We start from the raw sequence: 21,197 nt of genomic DNA on the forward strand, positions 1-21,197 counted from the left end.
GATTCCATCCGGAACCGTCAGGTTCTCTGTCTGTTGAGCAGTGTGAAGTCCAGAACGGGGCGGAGTGATCCATCCTATCTTGGTACCACGAACAAGCTGGAGTAAAAAACGCGACTACGTTCTTGAAGGGGAACGGGGATCGCAACTCCTCCTGCCGTCGGAGTGTTCACCGCCTGAAAACGTGCATCGGCTCGCTCGGGGGGCGGAGATGCTCTGAAGAAACGAGTCGGAGGACGAGAACTGAGCTCTATCCTGTAACCGTAAGACAGAATGTCTCATCCATCGGTCTTGGACATGTGGGGACCGCTCCCCTGACCTGGACCGCCATGCAGAAGAGGTTCTCTGGCTCTTCTGTGGCCTGTTGGACGATGAGGATTGGGACCTAGCTGAGGGTGCTGAGGTCTCTTTGGTTTGGGCTGGGTAAGCACGAGTCCTTTCCCTTGGACTGCTCAATCGTTTCATCCAATTGTTCGCCAAACAATCGGTCGCCAGAAAAAGGCAAACCGGACAAGAGCTTCTTGGAAGCAGAATCTGCCTTCCATTCGCGTAGCCACATGGCCCTGCGGACTGCCACCGGAGTGGCGGATGCTACCGCTGTACGGCTAGCCGAGTCCAGGACAGCATGCACGGCGGAGGATGAAAATACCGACGCCTGAGACGTCAAAGACGCTAATTGCGGAGCAGAGTATGACCGCATTAATCTCAGACCGAGCAGCTGAGATAGCCTGGAGTGCCCACACTGCTGCAAAGGCTTGGGCAAAGGAGGCGCCTATGGCTTCATAGATGGATCTCATTAGGAGCGCTGCCTGTCCGTGGCATTCTTGAGCGTTGAACCGTCAGCCACTGCTACTACTGATCTAGCCGCCAGTCAAGAGACTGGAGGGGCACCTTGGGACACTGAGCCCAACCCTTAACAACGTCAGAGGGGAAGGGACAACGTGTGTTATAAGGCGTTTAGTAAAAACGCTTGTCCGGGAAAGCCCTGTGCTTCTGGACAGCATCTCTGAAGCCTTGAGAGCCACGTCCGGACAGAGTCCTGGGTTGCGACCTCCGCCTCGTCCTCTATAGAGTCCTCAAGCTGAGACCCTTGATGAAGTCGGGGAAGATTCTAAGCAAGGCCGCTTAGCCGGTCTGGGACTGCGGTTCGTGCCGGAGTCCACCATGTAATAACTAGAGGCCACCCCAGGAGCACGCTTCGTCGCAGACCGAGAGAGGCCTGGGGGTGATCCCGCAGTGCCCGGGGCCTGTGTAAGGGGCCGGTCTGGACTGCAAGCTCCTAGTATCTTAGCAGACCATTTGTCCATAGCCTGAGTCATGGATAGTAAAAATGACTCAGAGAGTTTCTCAGCAAAAGCTACAACTCTGTCCCTGCCGCCTGGACAGGGGACGCCGGCGGAGCTCAACCAGTGCCCCCGGCTCCGGCTGAGCGAGTGCCACATGGCCCGAGCAATGCTCACAGTGATCACTGAGGGATACATATGTACAGTCGAACTGTGAAAATGCATACAAACATTATATATCTATATATACAGTTCAGCACTCTAGGGGGCCGAGCACCGAGAAGAAGCCCCCTGGCGTACCGACCGCTCAAGCAGTGTGTGCTGCTTAAAAACATGGCTGTCGGCGTTTACAGTGGAGGGGGGAGCCGTGGGCGTAACCCCAAAAGTGCGGTAATCTGGTGCCCCGAGTGCAACGTGAGGGGGGCGGAGGACAGCCGAGTGTGCTCCAGCCCTCACTGTCGGCCTCAGACTGACCGTCCCGCCCTTCCCCCTGACTGGCAGGGCCGGGGGCGGGAGTTTAAGGCGCTAGGCCGCAAAAGCCGGGGGCTAGAGTTAAAAACCGCGGCCGGCAAGCAGGCGCGGTCGGCGCGGTAGTCTGTACTAACCCCGCAGGCGCTGCCAAGTCTGAGGCTAAGGTGCTCCCTGCACCGTCCCCAAGGGGACACTGAGTACCTTGCGGGGATCAGTGTCGTAGAGTGATTAGTGAGGGGGGCGGAGGACAGCCCAGTGTGCTCCGGCCCTCACTGTCGGCGTCAGCCCGACCGTCCCGCCCTTCCCCCTGACTGGCAGGTCCGGGGGCGGGAGTTTAAGGCAATAGGCCGCAAAAGCCGGGGGCTAAAGTTAAACACCGCGGCCGGCAGGCAGGCGCGGTCGGCGCGGTAGTCCCGTACCAACCCCGCAGTCGCTGCCAAATCTGAGCCAAGGTGCTCCATGCACCGTCCCCAAGGGGACACTGAGTACCTGTGCGGGGATCTGTGCCGTAGAGTGCTTAGTGAGGGGGGCGGAGGACAGCCAAGTGTGCTCCAGCTCTCACTGTCGGCGTTAGACCGACCGTCCCGCTCTTCCCCCTGACTGGCAGGGCCGGGGGCGGGAGTGTAAGGCACTAGGCCGCAAAAGCCGGGGACTAAAGTTAAAACCGCGGCCGGCAAGCAGGCGCGGTCGGCGCGGTAGTCCCGGCGTCATACCAATCACCGCAGTCGCTGCAGCGTCTGAGGTCAAGGTGCTCTATGCACCGTCCCCAAGGGGACACAGAGTACCTGTAGATGCAGGGCCCTGTCCCTGAGATACTCCGTCTCCTGTCCGGCAGAATCCCACAGGGGCTGCGGAGGGAGGCCGGTCCCAGTGTCTGGATGACCGGATAGGATCCCACTTCCCCAGAGCCCCTAAGGGATGGGGAAGGAAAACGGCATGTGGCTCCGGCCTGTGTACCCGCAATGGGTACCTCAACCTTAACAACACCGCCGACTTAGTGTGGTGAGAAGGGAGCATGCCGGGGGCCCTGTTAGGGTCCTCTTTTCTTCCATCCGATATAATCAGCAGCTGCTGCTGACTAAAATGTGGAGCATTGTGTGAGTGTCAGCCTCCTTCAACACAAAGCATAAAAACTGATGAGCCCGTGATGCACGGGAGGGTGTATAGCAGAGGGGAGGGGTTACACTTTTTAAAGTGTAATACTTTGTGTGGCCTCCGGAGGCAGAAGCTATACACCCAATTGTCTGGGTCTCCCAATGGAGCGACAAAGAAAATAATCTTTATCTCTATAGCGCAACATATTCCGCAGCGCTTTACAATTCAGGAGGATCATATACAAACAAGTAACAGTTCTAGAAGATACAATATTTAGAGGGAAAAAAAGACAACCCTGCTCGTGAGAGCTTACACTCTACAATGAGATATGGGGGGGGCAAGGTACAAGTGCTTATTTACTTATTTACAATAACAATCCAGCCATCTCAAGAAAATGGGGGATAGATAATGCGTTCCTGGACCAGTTGGCCAGAACCTTGAGTTTCACGTGGAGTTATGTTTTGAGAAGTTGTGGAGGAATTATATGAATTTAGTTTGGCTAGGGAGTGTGATAGGCCACCCTAACAAGATGCGTTTTTAGGGTGCGCCTGAAGTTGAGTAAGTTGTGATTCGTCCTAACTTCTTGGGGTAGAGCGTTCCAGAGGATTGGTGCAGCTCGGAAGAAGTCTTGGATTCAGGAGTGGGAGGTTCGAATTAGTGTGGATGTAAGTCAAAAGTCATTTGCAGAGCGTAGAGAATGGGTAGGGTGATAGACAGAGAGGAGGGTGGAGATGTAGGGTGGTGCCGCATTGTGGAGTGCTTTGTTGGTGAGAACAAGCAGTTTGAATGGGATCCTGTGATATATGGGCAGCCAGTGCAATGACTGGCACAGAGAGGAGGCATCAGAGTAGCGGTTAGCCAGATAGGTGACCCTGGCTGCTGCATTAAAAATGGACTGTAGAGGAGAGAGTCTAGTTAGGGTTGGCTCAAATATTGTGGATTTGTTGTAGACACTTTCAGCATCAAATTTGCAAGTATCCATAGAAAACATTTTCCACGGCTCTGTCGTCTAGCAAGGCGTGCTTACAAGATTGATGACACCTGGCAATGAGAAAAATGGCCTCAGACTTGTAGTGATACGCTCCGTACCTTTAGAGTCAGGTCAACAGTTGCAGGAGACACAGGAGTTAGGCTTGAGCTCTGTTGAAGAGTCTCTCTCCGAGACAGGGGCAGGCTGTGAGGAAGGGGTACCTGAAATAACACTGATCGGTTAGTAACAGCTTTCAAGGTGTCAAGGAAGAAAAACAGGAGGATGGGAGAAATCAGAAACTCACATTAGGTACCAAAGCAGATTCCAGTTTGGAGCTGCCTGCAGATGCAGTATTAGGAAGGGTGCTGGACAGGCTGGTGTAGTCCGTTACAGTCTCCTTAAAGAAACAAAAAAAAAAAAAAAAAAAAAAGAAATATTCTAATGTAGCCACATCCAATTCCCAGATATGCGAGATTTCTAACTATATAGTCGGCTGCTTAGTACCTTAGTGCTTGTGCCAAATTCAGGCGCAGACACTGACAATATACTTGTGATTTCAGTGGCCACCTCGGTGATAACTTTACTGTCCTTTGAGGTCACCGGTTCGGGGGTGTGAACAGTATTTGGAATCTGCTTTTCCGGAGTGTCTGGCTCAGACTGTACTTCTTTTACTTTGCGGTTCTTTAAGGATCGCTCCTTACCAATAGGACCTGGTTTATATTCCTTACACTGAATTACATTGAGATCCTGTATCTAGGAAATAAAATGAAAGAAAAAAAAACAAACCCAAAACATGTTACTAGATTATAAATCGCTGTAATCAAAGAAAACCAATATAGATATAAATGAGATTTACGGTGTAAAATGTAAATGGGGAGAAGAGGGATGAAGACAAATTCTAACATATCTAGATTCTCCATTGTGGGTGACCATACAACTTTAAAGGGGTATTCCAGTCACCAAAAAATATCTATTAGGCTATGTGCGCACTAGGCGTTTTTGCCGCGTTTTTAGCGGCGTTTTTTACCGCGTTTTTGTGCTGAAAACGCAGTGACATTGCTTCCCCAGCAATGTCAATGGGTTTTCATAAGTGCTGTCCCCACACAGCGTTTTTTTTTAGCTGCGTTTTTGTGGTGACCACAAAAACGCAGCATGTCAATTATTTCTGCGTTTTTCACTGCGTTTTTCACTCATTGAATTCAATGAGATGTTAAAAACGCAATGAAAGAAGGGAATTTTGTTACTTACCGTAAATTCCTTTTCTTCTAGCTCTTATTGGGAGACCCAGACGATTGGGGTATAGCTACTGCCCTCCGGAGGCCACACAAAGCACTACACTAAAAAGTGCAAGGCCCCTCCCCCTCTGGCTATACCCCCCCGTGGTATCACGGGTTCTCCAGTTTTAGTGCCAAAGCAAGAAGGAGGAAGCCAATAACTGGTTTAAACAAATTAACTCCGAATAACGTCGGAGAACTGAAAAACCGTTCAACATGAACAACATGTGTACCCGCAAACAACAAAAAAAATCCCGAAGGACAACAGGGCGGGTGCTGGGTCTCCCAATAAGAGCTAGAAGAAAAGGAATTTACGGTAAGTAACAAAATTCCCTTCTTCTTCAGCGCTCTATTGGGAGACCCAGACGATTGGGACGTCCAAAAGCTGTCCCTGGGTGGGTAAAGAGATACCTCATGTTAGAGCTGCAAAACAGCCCTCCCCTACGGGGGTGTCACTGCCGCCTGCAGGACTCTTCTACCTAAGCTGGCATCCGCCGAAGCATAGGTATGCACCTGATAATGCTTGGTGAAAGTGTGCAGACTCGACCAGGTAGCTGCCTGGCACACTTGTTGAGCCGAAGCCTGGTGTCGTAATGCCCAGGACGCACCCACGGCTCTGGTTGAGTGGGCTTTTAGCCCTGAAGGAACCGGAAGCCCCGCAGAACGGTAGGCCTCTAGAATTGGTTCTTTGATCCATCGAGCCAGGGTGGCTTTAGAAGCCTGCAACCCCTTGCGCGGACCAGCGACAAGGACAAAAAGTGCATCGGAACGGCGCATGGGCGCCGTGCGGGAAATGTAGATTCTGAGTGCTCTCACCAGATCTAGCAAACGTAAGTCCTTTTCATACCGGTGAACCGGATGAGGACAAAAGGAAGACAAGGATATATCCTGATTAAGATGAAACGAGGATACGACCTTAGGGAGAAACTCCGGAATGGGGCGCAGCACTACCTTGTCCTGGTGGAACACCAGGAAGGGAGCCTTGGATGACAGAGCTGCCAGCTCCGACACTCGCCGAAGCGATGTGATCGCAACAAGAAACGCCACTTTCTGTGACAGGCGAGAAAAGGAAACTTCTTTCAGAGGCTCGAAAGGCGGCTTCTGGAGAGCAACTAGTACACTGTTCAGATCCCATGGATCTAACGGCCGCCTGTACGGGGGCACAATATGACAGACCCCCTGCAGGAACGTGCGCACCTTAGGAAGACGTGCTAGACGCTTCTGAAAAAACACGGATAGTGCCGAGACTTGCCCTTTAAGGGAGCTGAGCGACAAGCCCTTTTCCAACCCCGATTGCAGGAAGGAAAGAAAGGTGGGCAATGCAAATGGCCAAGGGGATACTCTCTGTGCAGAGCACCAGGATAAGAAAATCTTCCACGTTCTGTGGTAGATCTTAGCAGACGTAGACTTCCTAGCTTGTCTCATTGTGGCTACGACTCCTTGAGATAATCCTGCGGACGCTAGGATCCAGGACTCAATGGCCACACAGTCAGGTTCAGGGCCGCAGAATTCTGATGGAAAAACGGCCCTTGGGACAGTAAGTCTGGTCGGTCTGGCAGTGACCACGGTCGACCGACCGTGAGATGCCACAGATCCGGATACCACGATCTCCTCGGCCAGTCTGGGGCGACGAGTATGACGCGGCTGCAATCGGATCTGATCTTGCGTAACACTCTGGGCAAGAGTGCCAGAGGCGGGAAGACGTATGGGAGCCGGAACTGCGACCAATCTTGAACTAATGCGTCTGCCGCCAGAGCTCTTTGATCGCGCGACCTCGCCATGAATGCCGGGACCTTGTTGTTGTGCCGGGACGCCATTAGGTCGACGTCCAGCACTCCCCATCGGCGACAGATTTCCTGAAACACGTCCGGGTGAAGGGACCACTCCCCTGCGTCCATGCCCTGGCGACTGAGGAAGTCTGCTTCCCAATTTTCTACGCCTGGGATGTGAACCGCGGATATGGTGGATGCTGTGTCCTCCACCCACATTAGAATGCGCCGGACTTCTTGGAATGCTTGCCGACTGCGCGTCCCTCCTTGGTGGTTGATGTATGCCACCGCTGTGGAGTTGTCCGACTGGATTCGGATCTGCTTTCCTTCCAGCCACTGTTGGAAGGCCAGTAGGGCAAGATACACTGCCCTGATTTCCAGAACATTGATCTGAAGGGTGGACTCCTGCGGAGTCCATGTCCCCTGGGCCCTGTGGTGGAGAAACACTGCTCCCCACCCTGACAGACTCGCATCTGTCGTGACCACTGCCCAGGATGGGGGCAGGAAGGATCTTCCCTGAGACAATGAGGTGGGAAGGAGCCACCATTGTAGAGAGTCCTTGGCCGTCTGGGAAAGAGAGACTTTCCTGTCCAGGGACGTTGACTTCCCGTCCCATTGGCGGAGAATGTCCCATTGAAGTGGGCGCAGATGAAACTGCGCAAAGGGAACTGCTTCCATGGCTGCCACCATCTTCCCGAGGAAGTGCATGAGGCGCCGTAAGGGGTGCGACTGGCCTTGAAGGAGGGATTGCACCCCTGTCTGTAGGGACCGCTGCTTGTTCAGCGGAAGCTTCACTCTCGCTGCTCGAGTATGAAACTCCATGCCAAGATACGTTAGCGACTGTGACGGTGACAGATTCGACTTTGGAAAGTTGATGATCCATCCGAATGTCTGTAGAGTCTCCAGCGTAGCATGTAGACTGAGTTGGCATGCCTCTTGAGAGGGTGCCTTGACAAGTAGATCGTCTAGGTAAGGGATCACCGAGTGTCCCTGAGAGTGCAAGACTGCTACCACCGCCGCCATGACCTTGGTGAAGACCCGGGGGGCTGTCGCCAGACCGAATGGCAGAGCTACGAACTGAAGATGGTCGTTTCCTATCACAAAACGTAGAAAACGTTGATGTTCTGTAGCAATTGGCACGTGGAGATAAGCATCTTTGATGTCTATTGAGGCAAGGAAGTCTCCTTGAGACATGGAGGCAACGACAGAGCGGAGGGTTTCCATCCGGAACCGTCTGGCGTGCACATGTTTGTTGAGCAGCTTTAGATCCAGAACAGGACGGAACGAGCCGTCCTTTTTTGGAACCACAAAGAGATTGGAGTAAAACCCTCGCCCTTGTTCCTGAGGCGGTACAGGAACCACTACTCCTTCCGCTCTTAGGGAGTCCACCGCCTGCAGCAGGGCATCTGCTCGGTCTGGATGTGGGGAGGTTCTGAAGAACCGAGCTGGAGGACGAGAACTGAACTCGATTCTGTACCCGCGAGACAAAATGTTTGTCACCCACCGGTCTTTGACCTGTGACGTCCAAATGTCGGAAAAGCGGGAGAGCCTGCCCCCAACCGGAGATGCGGAGGGGGGGGGCTGGAAGTCATGAGGTAGCCGCTTTGGAAGCGGTTCCTCCATTTGCTTTCTTGGGGCGTGCGTGAGCCCGCCAGGAATCTGAGACTCTTTGCGTCCTCTGAGTCCCTTTGGACGAGGAGAATTGTGTCTTGCCCGAACCTCGAAAGGACTGAAACCTCTGCTGCCATTTTTTCTGCTGAGGTTTGCTTGATCTGGGCTGGGGTAAAGAAGAGTCTTTACCCTTGGACTGTTTAATGATGTCAGCCAATGGCTCGCCAAACAGTCTATCTCTAGATAAAGGCAAGCTGGTTAAACATTTTTTGGAACCAGCATCTGCTTTCCAGTCCTTTAACCACAAGGCTCTGCGCAAAACTACCGAATTGGCGGACGCCATTGAGGTGCGGCTGGTAGATTCTAGGACCGCATTGATAGCGTAAGACGCAAACGCAGACATCTGCAAGGTAAGGGACGCCACTTGCGGCGCCGCTGGATGTATGATAGCATCCACTTTTGCTAAACCAGCTGAAATAGCTTGGAGCGCCCATACGGCTGCGAATGCTGGAGCAAACGACGCGCCGATAGCTTCATAGACAGATTTTAACCAAAGGTCCATCTGTCTGTCATTGGCATCCTTAAGTGAAGCGCCATCCTCCACTGCAACTATGGATCTAGCTGCAAGTTTGGAAATCGGGGGGTCTACTTTTGGACACTGGGTCCAGCGCTTGACCACATCAGGGGGGAAAGGAAAACGTGTATCCTTAGAACGTTTAGAGAAACGCCTTTCTGGATGAGCGTCGTGTTTCTGGATTGATTCTCTGAAGTCAGAGTGATCCAAGAAAGCACTCAATTTACGCTTGGGATAGAGGAAACGAAACTTCTCCTGCTCTGCTGCTGCCTCCTCTGCAGAAGGAGCTGGGGGAGAAATATCCAACAGTCTATTGATGGCTGAGATAAGATCGTTTACCATGGCGTCCCCATCCGGGGTATCCAGATTGAGAGGGGTTCCAGGATAAGACTCCTGATCACTCTCTTCAGACGCATCACAGGGCGACTGATTGCGCTGAGACCCTGAGCAGTGTGATGACGTTGAGGGTCTTTCCCAGCGAGCTCGCTTAGGGTGGCTGGGGCTATCATCTGAGTCATAATACTCAGCCTGGGAAGCCGGGGACCCCCTTGCAGTCTGGACTAATTCCAACTGAGGGGGATTAGAGGACAGAGACCTCGCCGTGTCCATAGACTGAGCCCCAGTCATGGATTGCAAAGTTTCAAGGATCTTTGCCATAGTCACAGACATTCCATCAGCAAAAACTGCAAAGTCTGTCCCTGACACCGGGGCAGGACTTACAAGCGTCTCAGCCTGGGTCACTACCTCTCCGGACTCCGGCTGGCGAAGCAGCACCGGATCTGAGCATTGCACACAATGGGGGTCTTTGGAACCTGCTGGTAGAGCAGCCCCACATGCAGCACACGCAGTGTACACAGCCCTAGCCTTGGCAGCCTTGCGTTTTGTGGATGACATGTTGCTGCTTCCTCAGAGCGATCTGGGGTATCCAGCCAGGAAGCGACCTCACAGTGCAAGAAATAAATAAATATATATATCTGGTGACACAGTACACCAATACACACTGAGGCACTAGAGGGGCCAGCTGAAAAGCCGCTTACCGCCCGCTAAAGAGCGGGTGTGTGATCTCCAAAAGCCCCCTAGTCCAGGTCTCCCAGAGCCTTGCGTCCTTCCTCCAGCCAGACTGCATGTAATGGCTGCCGGCGTCCTGGGAGAGGAGGGGGGGCGGGCCCTGGGCGTTCCTGACTAAGAGCGGGAAGCCTGCTTCCCTCTGTGCCTAGTGAGAGGGCTGGAGCATGTAAATCAGGCTCCAGCCCTCGTCGCTGCTGCGAAACAGCGTCTCTCCCCTACCCTGATTGACAGGGTGGGGGCGGGAACGAAGCGGAGCTAGGCCGCAAAAGCCGGGGACTGGATTTATAAACGCCGCCGCCGTAAAAGCGCGGTCGGCGTGTCCCCGGCGCACCACAAGTCACAGCAGCGCCGCCCGGTCCAGTGGGGGTCGGCGCTGCATTCCCACAACACAAAGTCCCCCAGTAAACTGTAGGAACACTAACTCCAACGTTACGGTCCCCGGCGCACTACAACACCCAGCCAGCCCGGAGTGTGTCTGTGCCTGCCGGGGACACAGAGTACCTGTATGATACAGGGCCATGTCCCTGATTGTACTCCTGCTCCGTATCCATCAGGTGCTATGGGTCTGTGGATGGAGCCCGGCGTCAGAGCTTAGAGGCCGGCAGGATCCCACTTCCACAGAGCCCTACAAGGGGATGTGGAAGGAAAACAGCATGTGGGGCTCCAGCCCCTGTACCAGCAATAGGTACCTCAACCTTACAACACCATCCACGGGTGAGAAGGGAGCATGCTGGGGGCCCTATATGGGCCCTCTTTTCTTCCATCCGAAATAGTCAGCAGCTACTGCTGACTAAAATCTGTGGAGCTATGCGTGGATGTCTGACCTCCTTCGCACAAAGCTTGAAAACTGGAGAACCCGTGATACCACGGGGGGGTATAGCCAGAGGGGGAGGGGCCTTGCACTTTTTAGTGTAGTGCTTTGTGTGGCCTCCGGAGGGCAGTAGCTATACCCCAATCGTCTGGGTCTCCCAATAGAGCGCTGAAGAAGAAGGGAATTTTGTTACTTACCGTAAATTCCTTTTCTTCTAGCTCTTATTGGGAGACCCAGACGATTGGGTATAGCTACTGCCCTCCGGAGGCCACACAAAGCACTACACTAAAAAGTGCAAGGCCCCTCCCCTTCTGGCTATACCCCCCCGTGGTATCACGGGTTCTCCAGTTTTAGTGCCAAAGCAAGAAGGAGGAAGCCAATAACAGGTTTAAACAAATTAACTCCGAATAACGTCGGAGAACTGAAAAACCGTTCAACATGAACAACATGTGTACCCGCAAACAACAAAACAATCCCGAAGGACAACAGGGCGGGTGCTGGGTCTCCCAATAAGAGCTAGAAGAAAAGGAATTTACGGTAACAAAATTCCCTTCTTCTTCAGCGCTCTATTGGGAGACCCAGACGATTGGGACGTCCAAAAGCTGTCCCTGGGTGGGTAAAGAGATACCTCATGTTAGAGCTGCAAAACAGCCCTCCCCTACGGGGGTGTCACTGCCGCCTGCAGGACTCTTCTACCTAAGCTGGCATCCGCCGAAGCATAGGTATGCACCTGATAATGCTTGGTGAAAGTGTGCAGACTCGACCAGGTAGCTGCCTGGCACACTTGTTGAGCCGAAGCCTGGTGTCGTAATGCCCAGGACGCACCCACGGCTCTGGTTGAGTGGGCTTTTAGCCCTGAAGGAACCGGAAGCCCCGCAGAACGGTAAGCCTCTAGAATTGGTTCTTTGATCCATCGAGCCAGGGTGGCTTTAGAAGCCTGTAACCCCTTGCGCGGACCAGCGACAAGGACAAAAAGTGCATCGGAACGGCGCATGGGCGCCGTGCGGGAAATGTAGATTCTGAGTGCTCTCACCAGATCTAGCAAACGTAAGTCCTTTTCATACCGGTGAACCGGATGAGGACAAAAGGAAGGCAAGGATATATCCTGATTAAGATGAAACGAGGATACGACCTTAGGGAGAAACTCCGGAATGGGGCGCAACTACCTTGTCCTGGTGGAACCCCAGGAAGGGAGCCTTGGATGACAGAGCTGTCAGCTCCGACACTCGCCGAAGCGATGTGATCGCAACAAGAAACGCCACTTTCTGTGACAGGCGAGAAAAGGAAAACTTCCTTCAGAGGCTCGAAAGGCGGCTTCTGGAGAGCAACTAGTACCCTGTTCAGATCCCATGGATCTAACGGCCGCCTGTACGGGGGCACAATATGACAGAACCCCTGCAGGAACGTGCGCACCTTAGGAAGACGTGCTAGACGCTTCTGAAAAAACACGGATAGTGCCGAGACTTGCCCTTTAAGGGAGCTGAGCGACAAGCCCTTTTCCAACCCCGATTGCAGGAAGGAAAGAAAGGTGGGCAATGCAAATGGCCAAGGGGATACTCTCTGTGCAGAGCACCAGGATAAGAAAATCTTCCACGTTCTGTGGTAGATCTTAGCAGACGTTGACTTCCTAGCTTGTCTCATTGTGGCTACGACTCCTTGAGATAATCCTGCGGACGCTAGGATCCAGGACTCAATGGCCACACAGTCAGGTTCAGGGCCGCAGAATTCTGATGGAAAAACGGCCCTTGGGACAGTAAGTCTGGTCGGTCTGGCAGTGACCACGGTCGACCGACCGTGAGATGCCACAGATCCGGATACCACGATCTCCTCGGCCAGTCCGGGGCGACGAGTATGACGCGGCTGCAATCGGATCTGATTTTTGCGCAGTACTCTGGGCAAGAGTGCCAGAGGTGGAAACACATATGCGAGCCGGAACTGCGACCAATCTTGCACTAAGGCGTCTGCCGCCAGAGCTCTGTGATCGCGCGATCGTGCCATAAATGCCGGGACCTTGTTGGTGTGCCGAGACGCCATTAGGTCGACGTCCGGCACCCCCCAGCGGCAACAGATTTCCTGAAACACGTCCGGGTGAAGGGACCATTCCCCCGCGTCCATACCCTGGCGACTGAGGAAGTCTGCTTCCCAGTTTTCTACGCCCGGGATGTGAACTGCGGATATGGTGGATGCTGTGTCCTCCACCCACGTGAGGATTCGCCGGACTTCCTGGAAGGCTTGCTGACTGCGCGTCCCTTCTTGGTGGTTGATGTATGCCACCGCTGTGGAGATGTCCGACTGGATTCGGATCTGCTCTCTTTCTAGCCACTTCTGGAAAGCTAGTAGGGTAAGATACCCTGCCCCGATTTCCAGAACATTGATCTGAAGGGTGGACTCCTGCTGAGTCCACGTCCCCTGAGCCATGTGGCGGAGACAAACTGCTCCCCACCCTGACAGACTCGTATCTGTCGTGACCACTATGAGGTGGGAATAAGCCACTATTGCAGATAGTCCTCGGCCGTCTGGGAAAGGGAGACTTTCCTGTCCAGGGAGGTTGACTGCCCGTTCCATTGGCGGAGAATGTCCCATTGCAGTTGGCGCAGACGAAAATGCGCAAAGGGAACTGCCTCGATGGCTGCCACCATCTTCCTTAGGAAGTGTATGAGGCGCCTTAAGGGGTGCGACTGGCCTTGAAGGAGAGACTGCACCTCTGTCTGCAGTGAACGCTGCTTGTTCAGCGGAAGCTTCACTATTGCTGATAGAGTATGAAACTCCATGCCGAGAAACGTTAGTGATTGAGTCGGAGACAGATTTGACCTTGCCAAATTGATGATCCACCCGAAAGTCTGGAGAGTCTCCAGCTTAATATTCAGGCTGCGTTGGCATGCCTCGAGGGAGGGTGCTTTGACGAGTAGATCGTCCAAGTACGGGATCACCGGGTGTCCCTGAGAGTGCAAGACTGCTATCACTGCTGCCATGACCTTGGTGAACACCCGTGGGGCTGTCGCCAGACTGAATGGCAGAGCTACGAACTGAAGATGTTCGTCTCCTATCACAAAACGTAGAAAAACGTTGGTGTTCCGTAGCAATTGGCACGTGGAGATAGTCATCTTTGATGTCTGTTGAGGCAAGGAAGTCTCCTCGAGACATTGAGGCAATGACGGCTCGGAGGGATCCCATCCGGAACCGCCTGGCGTTCGCATGCTCGTTGAGCAGTTTCAGGACCAGAACAGGACGGAAGGAACCGTCCTTTTTTGGAGCCACAAAGAGATTGTAGTACAAACCCTCGCCCTCGTTCCTGAGGGGGGACAGGGATCACCACTCCTTCTGCTCATAGAGCGTCCACCGCCTGCAGCAGGGCATCTGCCCGGTGGGGGGTGGGGCCGTTCTGAAGAATGGAGTCGGAGGACGAGAACAGAACACTGTCCTGTGCACGTGAGCACAATGTCCGTCACCCACCGGTCTGTGACCTGTGGCAGCTAAACGTCGCCAAAGGCGGGGGAGTCTGCCATCAACCGCGGATGCGGAGAGAGAGAGAGAGAGAGCTGAGAGTCCTGAGGAGGCCGCCTTGGTAGCGGTTCCTCCGACTGCCTTCCTTGGGCGTGATTGAGCCCGGCCGGAATCTGAGCCCGTCTGAGGTTTTGTAGCCCTTTTGCACGAGGACAATTGGGACCTGCCGGAGCTTGGGAAGGACCGAAACCTCAACTGTACTTTTAGGACAGTATAAACAGGGTAAGTCGCAGTGCAGACATTGCGGGGTTACGGACGCCTCTGCGGTACAGATGTCCCTGTGCTCAAGGCCAGCTGCGCAAGAACAGCTGAAAAGGTTAGGTTGCCTATACGGCTGTGGATGCCGGAGCAACCGACACGCCGATAGCTTCCTAGACAGATTTCAACCAGAGTCCATCTGTCTGTGAAAGGCATCTTTAAGTGAAGCCCCATCTCCAGTGCAACTATGGCTCTAGATGCAAGCCTGGAGATTGGAGAATCCACCTTTGGACCCTGGGTCCAGCGCTGACCACGTCAGGAGAAACGGGATAACGTGTATCCTAAAAAACGTTTGGAGAAGACGCTTATCTGGTAAGCGTGGTGTTCCTGGACTGCTTCTCTTGTGAGATACTGAAAAAGGACTTCTCCTGTTCGTCTCCTATCTCCACTGGGGGAGCTGAGGGAGAAAGATCCAACCTTCCATTGATGGGCGGTATAGGATCATTCCGTATGGCGTTACCACCCGGTGTATCCGGATTGAGAGCGATGTCAGGATCAACGCCCTGAAGAGCTGCCTTTTGGTCAAGTAGATTGCCCATGGCCTGTCTGGACTGCAAGTCTCTATATTATGACTACTCCGTCCCTGTCCATGGACAGGGTTGACAGGTGGTTTCTTTGGCCACGACTAGTAGAGACCCCGGCAGACGAAGTGCTAGAGACCCCGGCAGACGACGTGCTACAGGGGAGCAGGCACACAATGGGACGGTGTCATGACCAGCATCCCATGTAGTAAAAACAGCACTGAAAATCTGTGTTGCTTTTTTGCCGCTGCCGACTAGCTACCTAGAAGTATATAGCCAAGATTGGTGACCGTACAGTGCAATGTATAGCATACAGGCATAAAGTACAAATGACCACTGCAGCACAAGCAATACAAGCAGCATAGAAGCCTGTGCCCTGGCACCCCTGCTCTTCTGCTGCTGTATACTAGTCATCTAGGGGAATATAGCCCAGAAGAGTGACCCTACAGTGCAATGTATAGCATACAAGCACAAGTACAAAAGAACACTGCAGCACATGCAATACAAGCAGCATAGAAGCCTGTGCCCTGGCACCCCAGCTCTTCTGCTGCTGTAGACTGGTCATCCAGGAGAATATAGCCCAGAAGAGTGACCATACAGTGCAATGTATAGCATACAAGCACAAGTACAAATGCACACTGCAGCCCATGCAATACAAGCAGCATAGAAAAAAAAACCTGTGCCCCAGCACCCTTGGTTTTCTGCTGCTGTAGTCTAGCCATTCCAGGAGAATATAGCTAAGACTAGCGACTGTACAGTGCAATGTATAGCATATAAGCATAAACACAAATGAACACCTCAGTCGTGCAATACAAGCAGCCTAGAAAGCCTGTGCCTTAGCACACCTGCTTTCCTGCTGCTGATGTGTCGCTCCCCAAGCGGGCATATAGCGACCTATGCAGTTAAAAACAACACATGTACACACTGCAGTATATATATGTGTGGTCAGCACTATGTGTGCCGCTTACCGCCCGCCTATAAGCGGGTGTATGGTCGCCACCGTCCTGCCTGGTTGCCGAAAGTCCGAGCTCGGACTGCAGTAATGGCTGCCGGCTTCTTCCCCATCTCGTGTGAGGAGGGGCGGGCCGTGGGCGTGCCCCAAGGCAGAGCGGGAATCCGGCGTCCGACAGTGTGCAGTGAGAGGGCTGGAGCATGTAAATAAGGCTCCAGCCCTCGGCGCTGCTGATTGCTCAGCGCCTGTCCCCTTCCCTGAGTGACAGGGAGGGGGCGGGAACGAAGCGGCACTAGGCCGCAGAAGCCGGGGACTGGATTTATAAGCGCCGCCGCCGTAAAAGCGCGGTCGGCGCCCAGTCCCCGGCGAACTACAAGTCCCAGCCGCGCCGCCGCTCCCGGAGCGTCCGGCGCGGTAGTTCCCAAAACACAAAGTCACTCAGCAAAGCTGCAGTGACTGTAACCCATTACTGTCCCCGGCGCACTAGCACACCCAGCAAGTCTGGAGTGTGCTGTGTCCGTGTGACCGGGGACACAGAGTACCTGTAATGGTGCAGGGCCATGTCCCTGAACGGTACTCCAGCTCCGTATCCAGCAGGTTCAAATGGGTCTGTGGATGGAGCCCGGCGTCAGAGCTTTGAGGCCGGCAGGATCCCACTTCCTCAGAGCCCCTCAGGGGGATGTGGAAGGAAAGCAGCATGTGGGCTCCAGCCTCCGTACCAGCAATAGGTACCTCAACCTTACAACACCATCAACGGGTGAGAAGGGAGCATGCTGGGGGCCCTATATGGGCCCTCTTTTCTTCCATCCGAAATAGTCAGCAGCTACTGCTGACTAAAATCTGTGGAGCTATGCGTGGATGTCTGACCTCCTTCGCACAAAGCTTGAAAACTGGAGAACCCGTGATACCACGGGGGGGTATAGCCAGAAGGGGAGGGGCCTTGCACTTTTTAGTGTAGTGCTTTGTGTGGCCTCCGGAGGGCAGTAGCTATACCCAATCGTCTGGGTCTCCCAATAGAGCGCTGAAGAAAACGCATATAGCCGCGTTTCTATGACTAAAAACGCAGCTATACACGCAAGGGGTGGGCACTACAGTGACGTGTACAGGAAGAGGATTCCTTCTGTTGGTAAACACAGAAGCATGAATCCTCCCGGTACCGTCACCGCTGCCTCCACCTCCCGTCCTGTGCATGTCAGCTCCGTGCGGCGCCATGTCTGGGCGGGAGGTGGAGGCAGCGGCGAAAACCAAAGTGAACAGTAGAAAAATAAAAAAATGTCATATATACTCACCTGTCTGCAGGGTCCGGTGCAATGCCCGCTCCCATCTCCTCCCGGTACCGCCGCTCTGGCTGTGTGCAGTCTCCCCGGCCGGCAGGACCTTGCTTGCAGGACCTGGCGAGGGATCACCTGATGCAGTCACCTGACGCATCAGCTGATCGTAGTCTCGCCGGCTTTTTCCTGCCCGGCCGGCTATCAGCTGATCCTGCCGTCAGGGGACTTCATCAGCTGGATCAGCTGATTACCGGCAGCTGCTGCAGCGATCGGACGGGATCAGACTCCTGTCCAATCGATCGCTCCAGGAGCTGCCGGTAATCACCACAGCACATAAGTGAGTATTATTATTTTTTTTTTTTCTACTGATGCATCTGCTGATTGTATAATCGGCTTTTATACAATCAGCTGATGTGTGATGGGATTCAGGCACTTGATCCTGACACATCATCTGATCGCTTTGCCTTCCAGCAAACCGATCAGATGATATTGGATCCAGATTGGACGGCGCGGGACCCTGACCCAGGATTACTGCGGAGGGGGGTTAATTTCAATAAAGATGGAGTCACTAATTGTGTTGTGTTTTATTTCTAATAAAAATATTTTTCTGTGTGTTGTGTTTTTTTTTTTTATCATTACTAGAAATTCATGGTGGCCATGTCTAATATTGGCGTGACACCATGAATTTCGGGCTTAGGGCTAGCTGATAATATACAGCTAGCCCTAACTCCATTATTACCTAGCTAGCCACCCGGCATCAGGGCAGCTAGAAGAGTTGGATACAGCGCCAGAAGATGGCGCTTCTATGAAAGCGCCATTTTCTGGGGTGGCTGCGGACTGCAATTCGCAGTGGGGGTGCCCAGAAAGCATGGGCACCCTGCACTGTGGATTCCAATCCCCAGCTGCCTAGTTGTACCCGACTGGACTCAAAAATTAGGCGAAGCCCACGTCATTTTTTTTTTTTAATTATTTCATGAAATAATTAAAAAAAAAGGGCTTCTCTATATTTTTGGTTCCCAGCCGGGTACAAATAGGCAGCTGGGGGTTGGGGGCAGCCCGTATCTGCCTGCTGTACCCGGCTAGCATAGAAAAATATGGCGAAGCCCATGTCATTTTTTTTTCTTTTTGGGCAAAAAACTGCATACAGTCCTGGATGGAGGCTGCTGAGCCTTGTAGTTCTGCAGCTGCTGCCTGCTCTCCTGCATACACTAGTGAATGGAGGATGCTGAGACTTGTAGTTCTGCAGCTGCTGTCTGCTCTCCTGCATACACTAGTGAATGGAGGATGCTGAGACTTGTAGTCCTGCAGCTGCTGTCTGCTCTCCTGCATTCACTAGTGAATGGAGGATGCTGAGACTTGTAGTCCTGCAGCTGCTGTCTGCTCTCCTGCATACACTAGTGAATGGAGGATGCTGAGACTTGTAGTCCTGCAGCTGCTGTCTGCTCTCCTGCATACACTAGTGAATGGAGGATGCTGAGACTTGTAGTTCTGCAGCTGCTGTCTGCTCTTCCTGCATACAATGAACATTTTGAAGAAGGAAATGACATCAGACCTTTTTTTTTTTTTTTTCATCAACAATCTTTAATGGCATTGTGCACTGATTAAAAACGCAGTGAGCAAAAACGCAGCAAAAAACGCACCAAATCGCGGCAAAAACGCATGCGTTTTTGCCGCGTTTTTTTAGCCGCGGGTGCGTTTTTTAGACAAAAACGCACATAAAAACGCAGCATGAAAAAAACGCCTAGTGCGCACATAGCCTAAGATATCAAATCATTTTTGGACCATGTGAGTCTAAATGCTCGATTACCTCAACCCTCCATAGTGGCTGGACCACAGCCAGAAAAATCAAACTGGAAAGGCACATGTGCCCTCCAAGCATTGCCTATAGAATTGTTCCCCTATTCTTTAGTATTCCATGTGTGATAATTTAACCCTGAAAACATGACCTGTTGGTGGCTCTGAGGATGGAAGTTGGGGAACACTGGCCTATAGCAATGTTCCCCTATTCTTTAGTATTCCATGGGTGATAATTTAACCACCCAAGCAATACTAAGAAATTCCTGAAAACATGACCTCTTGGTGGCTCTTTGAGGATTGGAGTTGGGGAACACTGGCCTATAGAATGGTAGCAGAGTGGAAATTGGTCATATTGGCAAGTATTTCTAAAAACGAAAGACATGAACATTACCTTCTGAGACTTAATTGGGCCAGCTCTTGGCTGCTTTTGTCTTTGCTCCTTAGGCTCAGGTAGCGATTCTGTTTTTTCGGAGAGGGATGATGCGCCTTCATTGTCACTGTTGCTGGACGCAGGGGCGCCAAACTGAATAGCTTCCATTGTCAAATCAACGGTAACATCTTGGCCATTTTTGGATGTCTGCAAAGATACTCCCCAATTTAAAAAGGAGCAATACAATCTATACAAAACAAGTATACCCTCATCATAGCACATCTTAATATCAGAGGTGCTGATCGTACCTCCGAGCTGGTGGCAGACACAAAACCTGTTAGAGGTTTATTCCAGGCACTGGAAGATGGCGGCTGTGGAGGATTTATGGGGCCCACTGAAAAGTAAGAAAACTCAAATTAATAGAACTATACTTTTTAGTACATTTAAGATACAATTCCTCGATTTTTACAATATACTATTAATACAGTAAGAGGTCTCTAGTCAAGCCAGGCAAGACAGAAGCTGCGGGTATTGCCATCCCATTGGATACTATTCCCCAAATACTAAATAATATTTACTCACTTATATGGCGCCGTTAATTCCACAGCGCTTTACACATATCAGAAACACTGTCCCCATTGGGGCTCACAATCTAAATTCCCTATTAGTATGTCTTTGGAGTGTGGGAGGAAACCAGAGAACCCGTGGGAAACCCACACAAACACTGGGAGAACATTCTCTGTCTCTTCTTAAAACAGATTCCTCAATAAAAAGGAGGGCGCCTGTGGCTATTTAATGTCACTATTGAGAATACCATTAAACAGCCAACGTGTCCTTTCATTCATACTCTACCTCATTCATCTCTATTGAAGAGGATCTCTAGTGAAAACAAGTTATCCCCCATCTACACGTTAAGCTATAACTTACTGATCGGTGGGGGTCCAACCACTGGGACCCTCACCGACCAGCACTGGAGACAAGGCGTTTTTATCCCCGATGGGACACTTTTCACCATTAGAATAGAAGCATCATGCGCTCATTTATTGTCTATGCCACTGCTGGAAAAAGCTGAACACATTAGTCAGTCACATAGAAAATGAATGAAGCTGTGGTTGAACGTGGAGCTTCAGTCAGGCGCCTTCCGATCAATAAGTTATCACTCATCCATAAGTTATCACATATATCTCCCTTTTTCTGAAGAAAATCTCAGGAGTCGGTAAGACTTTAGGCACCTAAATACTGGTAGAAATTGTACAGTATCATTATGACCATACAAAAAAAGAGAATTTTGTTTACTTACCGTAAATTCTTTTTCTTATAGTTCCGTCTTGAGAGACCCAGACCTTGGGTGTTTAGCTTCTGCCTCCGGAGGACACACAAAGTACTACACCTAAAAGTGTAGCTCCTCCCTCTGAGCTTATACACCCCCTGGTGAGCCAGTCACAGCCAGTTTAGTGCAAAAGCTGAAGGAGAATAGCCACCCACAAGTAGAACAGAGCAAGAGCCGGAACAACCGGAGACTCTGTCCACGACAACAGCCAGTGAAAACACGCGGAACAAGGAAATTGCCAACAGGCAACAGGGAGGGTGCTGGGTCTCCC

The 21,197-nt window shown here is 52.1% G+C and overlaps 1 protein-coding gene across 4 annotated transcripts in view; it reads right to left on the minus strand.

Moving 5' to 3' along the window:
* The window catches only part of PRRC2C (proline rich coiled-coil 2C), a 344,519-nt gene that overhangs the window by 45,108 nt on the left and 278,214 nt on the right, over nt 1-21,197 (minus strand). For all 4 annotated transcript variants that reach the window (XM_075322243.1, XM_075322246.1, XM_075322244.1 and 1 more), the window contains exons 20-24: nt 19,905-19,990; nt 19,618-19,803; nt 4,321-4,569; nt 4,121-4,213; nt 3,936-4,037 (exon numbers count right to left, since the gene is read on the minus strand). In XM_075322243.1, the coding sequence (XP_075178358.1) occupies nt 3,936-4,037; nt 4,121-4,213; nt 4,321-4,569; nt 19,618-19,803; nt 19,905-19,990 (716 nt within the window). The remainder of the gene's footprint in view (nt 1-3,935; nt 4,038-4,120; nt 4,214-4,320; nt 4,570-19,617; nt 19,804-19,904; nt 19,991-21,197) is intronic.

Source organism: Anomaloglossus baeobatrachus, chromosome 8 (assembly GCF_048569485.1).
Source record: "Anomaloglossus baeobatrachus isolate aAnoBae1 chromosome 8, aAnoBae1.hap1, whole genome shotgun sequence".
Lineage (NCBI taxonomy): Eukaryota > Metazoa > Chordata > Amphibia > Anura > Aromobatidae > Anomaloglossus > Anomaloglossus baeobatrachus.